The 12,227-nt window shown below is 46.0% G+C and overlaps 1 protein-coding gene and 1 long non-coding RNA gene across 6 annotated transcripts in view; one reads left to right on the plus strand and one right to left on the minus strand.

The window, feature by feature from the left end:
• Positions 1–12,227, minus strand: part of nphs1 (NPHS1 adhesion molecule, nephrin) — a 66,246-nt gene that overhangs the window by 38,544 nt on the left and 15,475 nt on the right. For 3 of the 4 annotated variants that reach the window (XM_076976338.1, XM_076976337.1, XM_076976339.1), the window contains 4 exons: positions 7,208–7,330; positions 6,795–6,876; positions 4,039–4,142; positions 945–1,066 (listed from right to left, as the gene is read on the minus strand). In XM_076976338.1, the coding sequence (XP_076832453.1) occupies positions 945–1,066; positions 4,039–4,142; positions 6,795–6,876; positions 7,208–7,330 (431 nt within the window). Of the gene's footprint in view, positions 1–323; positions 473–944; positions 1,067–4,038; positions 4,143–6,794; positions 6,877–7,207; positions 7,331–12,227 lie in introns of those variants that run through there. The other variant, XM_076976340.1, reaches the window with a different exon arrangement.
• Positions 172–6,442, plus strand: LOC143477640 (uncharacterized). 2 transcript variants are annotated; one of them, XR_013121600.1, is made up of 3 exons: positions 172–559; positions 4,070–4,265; positions 6,003–6,442. It is a non-coding gene; the product is annotated as an uncharacterized LOC143477640 (long non-coding RNA). The 2 variants fall into 2 exon arrangements; XR_013121601.1 differs by lacking the exon at positions 6,003–6,442 and adding an exon at positions 5,529–5,697.

Here is a 12,227-nt window from a genome sequence, read left to right on the forward strand (position 1 = left end):
GGAGTACAGAATAATCCACACAATTTATTCACAAAGCAAGAAACCAGAAAAAAGCCTCCCCTCGCGGTACTTCAGAGCCCAAAACTTTTAGTCTGCATTCTCTCTTTCCGTCTCCCTTTTCTCCCGCGTGTGGTTATCCGGGACTTGTGCTCTGCCCAACGTCTAAACTACGGTTGCCGTCGGTGCGACACGGCACGTCTTTGCCTTTGTTTGCCAATCTGCCAGCGTCTTTTTAGGCGTAGCGGATGAGTGACACGTGGAAAGCTGATTTAGTGAAACGCTGAGGAAAGAGTTGACACTTATATCGGATCGGAAATACACACCACGACGACTCTACACCTCCTCATGACGTTCAAGTCAACTGGGCTGCCAAACGACGTTAGCTCGCGCACCAATATTCTCGCACGCTTGGTTCTGTGACCCATTTTGTGTGGTCATTACGCATGTGGTGTGCAGCAGTGCGTGCAGGACAAAATTGTATATTTAGGAGGCCAGATGGGGCCAATGGAAACTCTTGGGGTGGCACACGAAAATTCTATACAGCACAGAGGAATTTCAGGTAGGCAAGATAAAGGTACTATATCATAGTAGCCTATATAATTATCACGTTGTTTAAATCAATGGCCGATCTAGTGTGGATATCTGATTACGATATCCCCATGATATAACCAAAGGAATTATTCATTATAATTAATTATTAATCAAATTCCAATTTCATTGGATCTGGGTTGCTTAATACTAAATATTAATGATTAGCAGAGAACAAAAGTTTCATTTATGTCCAGCACATCATAGTAATCATATTCCTTTTTAATGAGAAAATAAGGTTTTTAAACAATAACCTATCGAAGTTTAGATAGGAGGCCAGCGTAGTGGTGGGAGAGCTGGGGTTATGAGTCTGGGCTGGATGTGTAGGCGGGGCTGTCATGGCTCCTCCTCCTCACCTTGGTCCAGTGCAGAGTGGCCAATGGGTTTCCTCCATAGGACATGCAGACCAGCGTCAGAGAGACCCCTGCTTTGACCTCGCCACTGAACAGGCCCTCGATCACTGGCACCTGAGGTGGAACTTCAGACAGGGAGACAGAGAGAACAAGAGGGAGAAACAGAAATAAAGAGAGAGAGAGAGAGAGATGAGACATAAACCAATATGCACACTGGAATACCAGGGGGTTCCTTTGGTATGTCTAATCCCCCAAGAACCCAGTGAAAACATGAAGAGAGCTGCAGGAGAGGCGTGAGGGGCGGATGAAGAAGAACTAGCAGGACGCGGCTGGCCGTGCGGGCTAACAGCTAACCTATCTGCTAGCCTATCTGCCTGAAACCAGGCCACGGCTTTGGCCGGGCCAAGCGCAGTACAACAGGTGCGCGAACAGACTAAAAAGTATCACGGCTTTGGGGCGAAATGGTGGCGGCAGCGCTGGGGTGGCGACTCGCTTTAAGCGTCAGAGCTGGGCGCTGGTCTTTTAGACAATGGCGCTAAGCGGCAAGAGGGAGCAGCATCCTGGCTGTAGTCCATAAAGCAAAATAACAGATGTTTAAACAGTAATAAGGCAAGGCGGAATATGAATAAATTACTTTGCGGCTCGTGAATAAAACATGCGCCGTCGAATGAGTTACGGCGTGAGAGGGGCCAGCCTTTTGTCACTGCCGACACGGACGTGGACGGACGGAGGAGGGTCCGGCGTGACGGAGTGCTGCATCGCTAGCAGTCTGGAACGGACGGCGGCGTGGCGATGGGCCGGCCGTGCTGACTAAGGCCGCCGCCCTGCAAGATGAGCAGTTTGTGCCGTGACTGGGCGGTAATGGAACCGGGAGTGAATAGGAGAGAGGGATGAACAGAGAGAGAGAGATATGGAGAGAGAGTGAAATGGATAGACACGGGATATGGGAAACAGAAAGAGGGATGGGAGAGAGAAAGAGATGAGAAGAGAGTGAGATGAATAATCACAGAAGGGACGGGAAAGAGAAAGAGGGAAGATGGAACGAGGGGTGGGCTACAGAAAGAGAGATGAGGGCAGAGGGGCAAGAAAGAGGCTGAAGAGAGAGAGGGAGAGCACATACACAAGAGCCAAAAATACAAGAGAATTCAGCATGCAGAAAGCAGAGGGTGACGGAGACATGCATACAAATGGCAGTACATGTGCAAATGACATGGGGTGACATGGTGTGCACAAACATTTTCATTAAATACACGGATTCTCTTAATAACTGTGAAAGGTAACGCTATGGAGGCAAACAGTTCCCAAAGTGAGAATGAGAACCAATCAGGCTGCAAGGAGAAGTAACAAGGTGTTAGGAGATGAGCCCGTGACTCGTACAAACTTCAAATTTAGTTTTTCTGTTCCTCTGCTCGTAGTTACGGTACGGAATTGGAATTCCGTGTTAAACAGGGGTTCGGTTTTGAGTTTGGCTAAATGGCCCTGCCATAGAGGCACGAGATATTCAGGGAACAAGAAGAGACAGAGATAGTGTTTGAGACGAGACACTTGACACATGCAGTGCGAAACACGCGGGACTGATGACATTAAGAGGGAGCACAAAGCTGAATAGCTTTAAAGTTGTCAGCGCTTCGGGGACTCGGTACTCTGCTTTCTCCAAACAATAAAAACGACTCACTGATGCCATGTGACCATTCTCCTTAAGAAGCTCTGTGTTTCCGACCAACAGGAAACTGTCAGGGGTAGCAACCATTTTGATGTTGCACGATTTGTATAGCATCACTCTGGAAATTTTCAGTGTGCTGTTAGCCCGTCAATATTATTGTTAGACTCAGACAGCATTTGTGGTGAAAAACAACCCGTGGGTTCACTTTTCTTGGTCATATACTGAAGACACTGGGATTTCATTTATTCTCTGTGGCCAAATGTAATAATGAGATTAGATTGTGTCCCGCTTTCGTCTATAGTATGGATGGCCTTGTACTATATTGAGTAAACCTCCATTATTAGTAAGCACACATTAGGGGAGTGTTAGTGACAAGACCAGACACACCCTCACAGTACAATCTGCAGTTAGCCTGGGCCACTGACACACGTTGAAGACTCATCCACTTTGAAATGAGACCCTGGGCGACCCTTCTAAAGGCGGGGTGAGCTGTGGACAATGTAATTGAGACTGGAAAGAAAACCAAGGAAGAGAAACTGGAACCAGTAAAACAAGCAAAAAAGATACTTGGCTGATACACGACTGTTACTATAGACATTCGCTGAGAAACTGTCCCCAAAAGATCATGCTGGCACCTTTAACATGAGTCTTTCAGTATAAGGCATAATTAATACCCTGAACAGATGCCAACATGATCTGAGAAAACTGAGAAAACATTGAGACTTGAATTCATTGTGTGTGACACAAGACCAACTTTCTTGTGTCCTTCCAGTTAATAATGTGCACATCTGTAGAGGGTTCAGTGTCAACTGGCAGTTCTCATAACTCTATCTCCCACTCATCACCTTATGCTGATATAGTACAAATTATGCACGTATGCAAAAGTACACGTGTGCATGTGCAAGTTCACGCACAAGCACACACACACACGCCTGCACACACACACAAACACACTCATTAAGACCCCTTTCCTCATTGCTTTTCAGGACATGACTATTCATTAAAAAGTTAGAACTGATAATTGCTTTGCATTGCCCCAGTCACACTTTATGCCAAACTCTATTGTGGTAGTCCATGACTAATTTGTGCTGTTTGCTAAGCTTTAATGATAACATTAGTTACAAACGAAGCCTTACATGATGCCGGTCGATTTAATTCTCCTGACCATTTTTTTAGGACTGTCCAATTAATCATAGCAATCACTGAAACTGCTGTTTTGTGTACCTTAAGTGCCCTAAGAAAGCTGAGTCCTTCTGAGAAGTCTAAATGAGTCTGATGCAATACCAGCAAACCCAGGGTCTGTGTTTCTGACGTTTGGTGATGGTAATGAGCATGGGAGAAACATTCAGGAGATTTCACTGTGAAACTGAATATTTGACACTGAAATACCACCCAAAAAAAGCAATAAAGCAAAGAGGCAGACGGGATTCTTACAGTAAACGTTCATGACCCGTGTGGTCTCCAGGACCCTGGACAGCGCCGGGGCTCGCACCTGACACAGCAGCGCTTGGCCGTTGTCTGCACGCCGGGCTCGAACCCTGCGGGGCGAGAAAACGCAGCGTAGCCGTCAGCATGTCTTCAATCGGCGCCCTGCAACTGAAGGTTGCCTCAGCGACCACCCCTGTATTTGCAAGCTTGGACCTGCATCAGAGATGTGTGAGGTATGTCCGAGCTGATTGGCTGGCACAGGGGGGCATGTGTGAGGTATGTCCAAGCTGATTGGCTGACAGGGGGGCATGTGTGAGGTATGTCCAAGCTGATTGGCTGGCACAGGGGGGCATGTGTGAGGTATGTCCAAGCTGATTGGCTGGCACAGGGGGGCATGTGTGAGGTATGTCCAAGGTGATTGGCTGGCAGTACCTTCTGCAGGAGCAAAGCTACACTCTTTGGTACAAAGTGAACACCTTTAGAGAATGATGCAAACTGCTACCTGTTCTCTGAAACCATTGCTGTTTTCAGACTAGGGGAAGTGCAGACAAAGCCAAAACAATTTCATTTGATTTATTTCAATTCTAGGGTTCATAGGACATGACAAAAAAAGAATTAAAGGATAAAATGATTTAAGATTCACATTTTTCTTCCTGTTGTTCTTCTTTTGTGTTCACCTTTGTCTAAATAACCAGAACGTTATTGTGGTTCACTGTATACTTGTATATAGTCAGAATAACAATGAAAAACCTTTTGACTCTGTCTGGACTCTAAATGTGTAATAATTATGCATGAGACTAAATAAATTAGTAATTTTACTCTTGAAAAAAACATCCCTGGCTACCGCTAGTCATGAGGTGAAGCCACAGCAACCAGTGAACTACAAAACAAATGCAACTAATTCTATAATGGTGGTAATTTAAAGCACCTGGACTTAAAACCTTGACAAATGTTTTGATACTCATTTTGCTATTAAAGGCTTCATCAGTTGGCATGTCTTTAGGATTATACAAGTTGACAAGCCTTTAGGTCCAGTTGCTTTAATTACTGATTGACCTGGTCCACCAAAAACCCACACAAACATGTTGTGATGCATCTTGATAAAATGCCCTAAGAACGGTAAGGGACTACAACTATACAGCCAGTAATCTGAACTATTAATAACTGTTTAGTAATGTATGGTATTCAGAGCATGTTACAAATCATCTTAAAATGTTTTGATGGTTTACAGTGGCATGGAAGGCTATTTAAAGAATACGCTACAATCCTTAATTGCACATTGAACAGATGGATTTCTAACATGCTGTTAATGAGAGATCATTGATCAGGCTACAGGGAGAAAGCAAAAAAATAAAAAATAGAAAAGAAACCAAATCCACAGAGTATTAAAATCTGTCGTTTAAAAAACCCTCCCACTCAAAATCAGCCAATTAATATGTGCTTGCTCTCTGTGGAGTTCACTGTGGTTTAATATGTGATTATATGATTTGTCACAGTGGAGCAGGATAAACTCCACATACACTGTGCAGCTTGGCTTGCTGGAAACCACTGTGACATGGACTACACTCACACTGCAGGCTGAACGTGGTCCAGCCCCACGTATTTTAGGAGGCACAGATCAGTGTGAAGGCGCTTTGAGATGTGGACCTAGATTGGACTTTTTAATATGTGCTTTGTTGTGGCAGTTAGCCCTGTCCTGGTCCTCTGCCACTGCCGTGTCCTCTCCTGGACCCTGACTGTCTCTTTTGGATCATGAATGTCTCTCCTGGACTCTGCTCATCTCTCTGCCTACAAAGGCCAGCACACAGCTGCTAACGTATCAGAACCTTTTGCACACCGACCGCCCCCTCATCTCAACCTCTGCAGACCTCGTCCTGTTCTGCTATTCATTACATTGTTAATGGACTTCCTCACAATGGGGCAAATTCTTGCATGCATTTAGGGTCATGCATGTCTTTTTTTTTTGTTAGGCGGGGGTGTTGTAAATGTGGACATGACAGCCTACACAGGAGAAGTTTCTGCTCACACACTTCACAGATACGAGACCGTGCAAACAACCATGGTGGATAAAAGTCAAGGCAGAAATACTGGATGTCTGGATGTATGCAAAAAAATCAACTCTCTACTTTGAACTAAGCATTTGTGACCCTTGATAAGGATGTAAACACCTTTTGAAGCAGCATTTAGGATCCACAGATTAACAAATGAAATGCCTATTCATGAATTTTGGTATGCACTAGTTTGAGAAGTGTCTGTGTTTTGAGTTTGAACTATTTTTCCTCAGATTTTTGAGCAACTAGTATTCTTACCAAGTGAGTCTATCATTTACCTGTCTAAATAAGCAAGTACTTCAAGCCTTTCAAGTACTAGTGTATTTTGTCCAACTGCATAACTCCTGGTAGATGCTGAATAAAGTCCTCTAAACTAAAATATAGTATATTAATATGTTTAAGAAACAAAAAAATGATATCTTTCACAAAGACTGCAATCACAAATTAAAACTATAATTGAAACAACACTTCAATCTCAAGGCTTTTGCCCATACTGCCCTTTAATACCACCTTAGACCTTATTGTTGTTTTGAAAAAGGTGTTTTCTTAAGACTTCATCCTATAAGAAGTGCTCAAGGACACCTGTTGAGAAAAAAGTCTGAATGGAGAAAAGGCATATGAGAACACAGATTTACAAGCAAGCAAACACACACACACATACACACACACACACAAACACACACACGCGCACACACACACACGTCTATATACCGGACAACAGCGTGAGTGTTCAGGAGTTTATCCTCGGAGCCTGACACCGTGAAAGAGCGTGCATTTTTCAACATCTCTCCATCTGAGGATGAGTGAAAGCGAGAGGTAGAGAAAGAGGGACAGAGAGAGAGAGAGAGATGCATGATGGGGCCGTAGGTTGCTGCTTGTCTTCTCTACTCCACACAGCCACACGCCAGATTGGACACATTCACATTCGTTGGACACATTTATCCACTGCGATGCCCACAGTAATCTGCACAATAATGCGAGCTCACAGAAGCGCAGTATTGATCTGTCGAGGGGTTTCAACCACCTTCTGACCATCACTGGACAAATATGGGCCTTTGTTTTACACTCTCTGTGTCCAACTCAACTGTGCAGAGATTGAGAGGTCGTGGAGGTTAATGCCGTACCTCTGAAGACAGTGATGTCGGCTTCGGGTTTCCCGTCCGGGGCGACGCAGGTCACGGTGTACTGCTCGCCTTCCAGCCAGGGCTCGTCCGAGTCGAACTCAATGTAGGGCTCTGACGGTGGGACTGCACCAGAACACCAGAACACGTCAGTGTGCAGTGGGGGTATGATGGAAGGCAGTGGGGATCTGATGGGGCGCAGTGTGGGTCTAACAGGGTTCAGTATTAGTCTGACAGGGTGCAGTGGGGATCTGATGGGGTGCAGTGGGGATCTAACAGGGTCCAGTATTGGTCTGATGGGGTGCAGTGGAGATCTGATGGGGTGCAGTGTGGATCTGATGGGGTGCAGTGGAGATCTGATGGGGTGCTGTGGAGATCTGATGGGGTGCAGTCTGGATCTGATGGGGTGCAGTGGAGATCTGATGGGGTGCAGTGGGGATCTAACAGGGTCCAGTATTGGTCTGATGGGGTGCAGTGGAGATCTGATGGGGTGCAGTGGAGATCTGATGGGGTGCAGTGGGGATCTGATGGGGTGCAGTGTGGATCTGATGGGATGCAGTGTGGATCTGATGGGGTGCAGTGGGAATCTGATGGGGTGCAGTGGAGATCTGATGGAGTGCAGTGGGGATCTGATGGGATGCAGTGGAGATCTGATGGAGTGCAGTGGGGATCTGATGGGGTGCAGTGGAGATCTGATGGAGTGCAGTGGGGATCTGATGGGGTGCAGTGTGGGTCTGGTGGCCTCAGAGGGCTGGGAAGAGGCAGTGGGTTCTACAAGGACATCTCATGCTGCAAAATACTGAGCTGAGTAATTACACACTAATCCCGCCTGACAGGGTGCTGGGCTGAGACTTAACACCGGATAAACGGCTGCGATGCGGTAATATGCTCTTGCACACACGTGGCTTATCCTGATCAGCGTCGTGATGACCAGTGGATCTTCACCGAGTTTAATTCCCAAGTGCTCATAGCGCATAAAGCCACTGCCAGACACCTGATTCGTTGGCTGGTTTTGGTACATTGTTCCATGTATTTAATTCAAAGTAGACAAAAAACACACCTTGAAAAATGTCATAACTTTTAGTTTCTAAAGTTATTCAACCAGCATTACAATAATATGACCTTTGACCTAATCAGACATAACCTTGCTAAAATGAAATAGAGTATTTGTTAATGATTAATATCAAGGCTATTTTCTCCTACAGTCTTGGATGGGGCAATAATCATGTGATCCACCATCTATACACCCTTGAAGGGAATAAAACTGGATTTTGTGGAAGAGATAAAAAAAACTCGAGTGACAGCGAGAGGAGAAAAGAGAACCCTGAAATGCCAGGCGGTGGTTTCTGGGCTCTTGCCACTAAAACGTAGCCTATTGCGCTGCATTTTTACTCAACACAGTGTTGCACTGCAAAACGCCTGATCTCATTATCATCTGAAGTGCCTCACACAAGCCTGTAATGAACAGAGAGAGTCCTGCATCCTCCATAAGCTGCTGGAAAGGCACCAAGTGCTAATCTAGCGCAGCGCTGCTACAGCCGGACCCTCCGCCCTCCTCCGCCCCCCTCCGCCCCCCTCCGCTGGCCAGACCACCACCTCCAGCTGCTCCAGTGGAGGATCAAAGGCCACGCTCCGTCCTCCGCCGCAAGCGTTTCAGGATGCTCTCTGGGGCGGCCAGAGCTTCTGTGTGTTTTGTAACTGGGGTATGGAAATCATGGCTTTGTTTGGTGGTTTAGTTGCCTGTTTTTTATGGAGTGTTTTTTTTTTTAGAAATGCTTTCCTGCAAAAACTGCAAGCTAAGTGACACTGTCTGTTTTTTGAACAGCTATTGCTTTTGGCTCAGGGGTTTATTTTTGAGATGGAACAGGGTATGGTGGTGATCATGCATGTGCAGCTAGTGGTTAGAAGAAACCCCAGATCCGTATGTGGTACTTACACAGCGTATCTGCCTATAACAGCCTAGGAACCCAGATATCGGCTCCAGTACACAAGGAATGACGTCATCCGCCCAGATGCTGCTCACACTTCGTTTCATAAACCCTTAAACTTTCATGGTTCACACTAACATTTACAACTTGCTGATTTTCTTTGCGGTCTACATTCAAAAGCACTTAATTGGCGTTGAAATTCCTTCTGACTTTATGCATTAAGAAAAAGGGGGTGACTTCACTTTCGTCTCAAAACCTGTCATGTCCGTCCATGCGGAGAGCAGTGCCCAGTAGCCACTCTGACCTGCGCTCGCAACTTTACAGAGACCCAAAGATTAGACTGTGGCTCAGATGGCCACTTGGGGGCGCTATTGCAGTATGAGGAGCGAGAGCTTCCGTGTTGAGACAGATGAGATGTGGCTCAGGCTTCAAACTGATTTAAAGGAAGCGATTGGATCTGTGTGGACTCTGATGGCTTAGCGCACACACTGCAAAGGAGCACGTCAAAATAATGAGATGCATTTGTTCTCTCTCTCTCTCTCTTTCACTCTCTCCTCCATAGCTGCAGTCTGTATATCTTCCCTTTTGTCTTTCCATATCTTTCTTCTGCTTCTTTCTCCCTTTCACCACTTCACAACATCTCCTCTTTCTCTTCTTCCATCTCACATTACTTTTCTCTTCTCTCTTGCTCTTCCCACTCCTCCACAACCCCTTACTCTCTCTCTCTCTCTCTCTCTCTCTCTTTCTCTCTCTCTCTCTTTATGTCTGACTCTCTTGCTCCCTCTCTGACTCTCTCTCTCTGACTCTCTCTCTCTCTGTCTAACTTTCTCTCTCCCTCTCTCTCCCCCTCTCTCTCTGTTTAACTTTCTCTCTCCCTCTCTCTCTCTGTGTCTAACTCTCCCTCTCTCTCCCCATCTCCCTCTCTCTCTCTCTGTCTCTCTCTGTCTAACTCCCTCTCTCTCTGTCTGACTCTCTCTTTCAATTTCTCTGACTCTCTCTCTCTGTCTAACTCTCTCTCCCTCTCTCTCTGTCTATCTCTCACTCCCTCTCTCTCTCCCCCTCTCCTTCTCTCTCTGTCTCTCTCTGTCTAACTCTATCTCTTCCCCTCTTTCTCCCTCTCTCTCTATCTCTCCCTCCCTCTCTCTCTCTCACTCACTCCTCTCTCTCTATCTCTCTCCCTCCCCCCTCTATCTCTCTCCCCCTCTCTCTATCTCTCCCTCCCTCTCTCTCTCTCTATCTCCCCCCCCCCCCCATCTCTCTCTCTCTCTCTCTCTCTCTCTCTCTGAGGCTGTTACCGGGCTCATCATTGTTGTGCTGGAGGACCCGTCGACCAGTCACACAAATCTCCCAAAATAAGAATGATGGTCTACGCGTGCAAACCAGGCAGAGAGGACAGGAGGGTTTTAACTCGCCCCCTCCCCACAATCTCTCTCTCTCCCCTTCTCCCTCTCTCCCTCTCTCTCTCTCTCTCTCTCTCTCCGGATCGTTCCATGTCTTCCTCTCACTCATTTATTTCCCTCAGCCAGCTCAGCACACTTCTCTCTTACACCCTCTCCCCATCCTCATCTCTCTCTCTCTCTCTCTCTCTCACTCTCTCTCTCTCTCTCTCTCTCTCTCTCACTGTCGTGCACTCACACTCTCTCCCCCTGTTCCATCTGCTTCTCCCACTCTCTCTCCACCTCTTCCCTCTCTGTCTCTCTCCACCTCTTCCCTCTCTTTCTCTCTCCACCTCTTCCCTCTCTGTCTCCCTCTCTCTCTCTCCTCTTTTCCCCTGCAGGGGAGCCGCTGAAGGGAGAAAGGAGGTTTTGTGGTGTGTGGGTCTGCATGTCTTCGTGTTACTGGCTACGCTGGGAATGTGTGGGAGGGGGGTGTGTGTGTCTTTGTCTGTCTTATTGTATATGGAAAAAGGACCTGATAGGTAAAGGCTGACTTCATAAAAATAAGCGAAATCACACATTAATGTGCACTAAAGAATGTGAAAAGTGAATTCATGAAATCCACCAAAACAATGAAAAGTCTCCCATATGAACAAACAAAAGCACAAGAATATCATATTGATGTTTCTTTGCATAATCACAGAAGCACATGGGAGAGAGAATGTAAACACGCATGGTTGCGCATGCATATACACAAACACATACACACAAACACGCATACAGACATGTGCGCACACACACGCAGACACATAGAAAGAAAAAGACTGAGACAGGAGACAGTGAGGCGCAAAATTCGATTCATTAGACAAATACAGACGGATGGACAGATAAGCAAGATAAGAAAGAGATTAATGCAGACAGATGCACGTGCACACATCCTCTCTCTCTTTCTTTCTCCCTCTTTTCCTCTTTCTCCCTTTCTCTTTCCCTCTCTCTCTCTCCAATCCATCTCCTTTTGTCCCTCTCTCTCCCTCTCTCCCTCCCTCCCTCAAGCGTCGAGCCGTACTCAAACACAAACAGCGAAAATGTCTGTGGAAATATTCATGACAATCTACATGCCTTTTAACTGATGCTAACATATCAAGACATCTACATTAAAGAACTAATTATGGAATTACTCGGTAGTCGAAAGCCTTCCAGAACCTCCATGATCATTAATAGCTGATCAGGATGTGCCTGGGTAGCTTGTCTTGATGCCAAAGCATTCTGCACTGGCTGCCTGTTATGACAAAGTCGTGCAAATATGTAAGAGATATGTACGTCCCTTGTTACATATTACCAGCACAGCACAGACCAGGCTGGTAGTGTTGTAGGGTTTTCATTAATATAGTTTGGCTTGTATTTTCAATCATGGCACACTGGACTCAGAGACACCATTACTTCAATTTTATTGATGTCCCTTAATAAATGTAATAGAGTAACACTCACTTAGACAGATGCAGTCTCTCCAACACACATGCGCACACACACACACACACACACACACACACACACACAAGAAGCAGCACTGACAACGTTGATATTTTTAACTGATGCCGATACAAGAGCTACGTGTCCTCTGTGTAACAACAAGACAGGAGAGAGAGTACTGATATCCAAACAGACAGCCTTCAAACCACGGCAACATTGTGCGTGATGAGAGAGGACCGGTCCCTTCCA

This window comes from Brachyhypopomus gauderio, chromosome 16 (assembly GCF_052324685.1).
Source record: "Brachyhypopomus gauderio isolate BG-103 chromosome 16, BGAUD_0.2, whole genome shotgun sequence".
Lineage (NCBI taxonomy): Eukaryota > Metazoa > Chordata > Actinopteri > Gymnotiformes > Hypopomidae > Brachyhypopomus > Brachyhypopomus gauderio.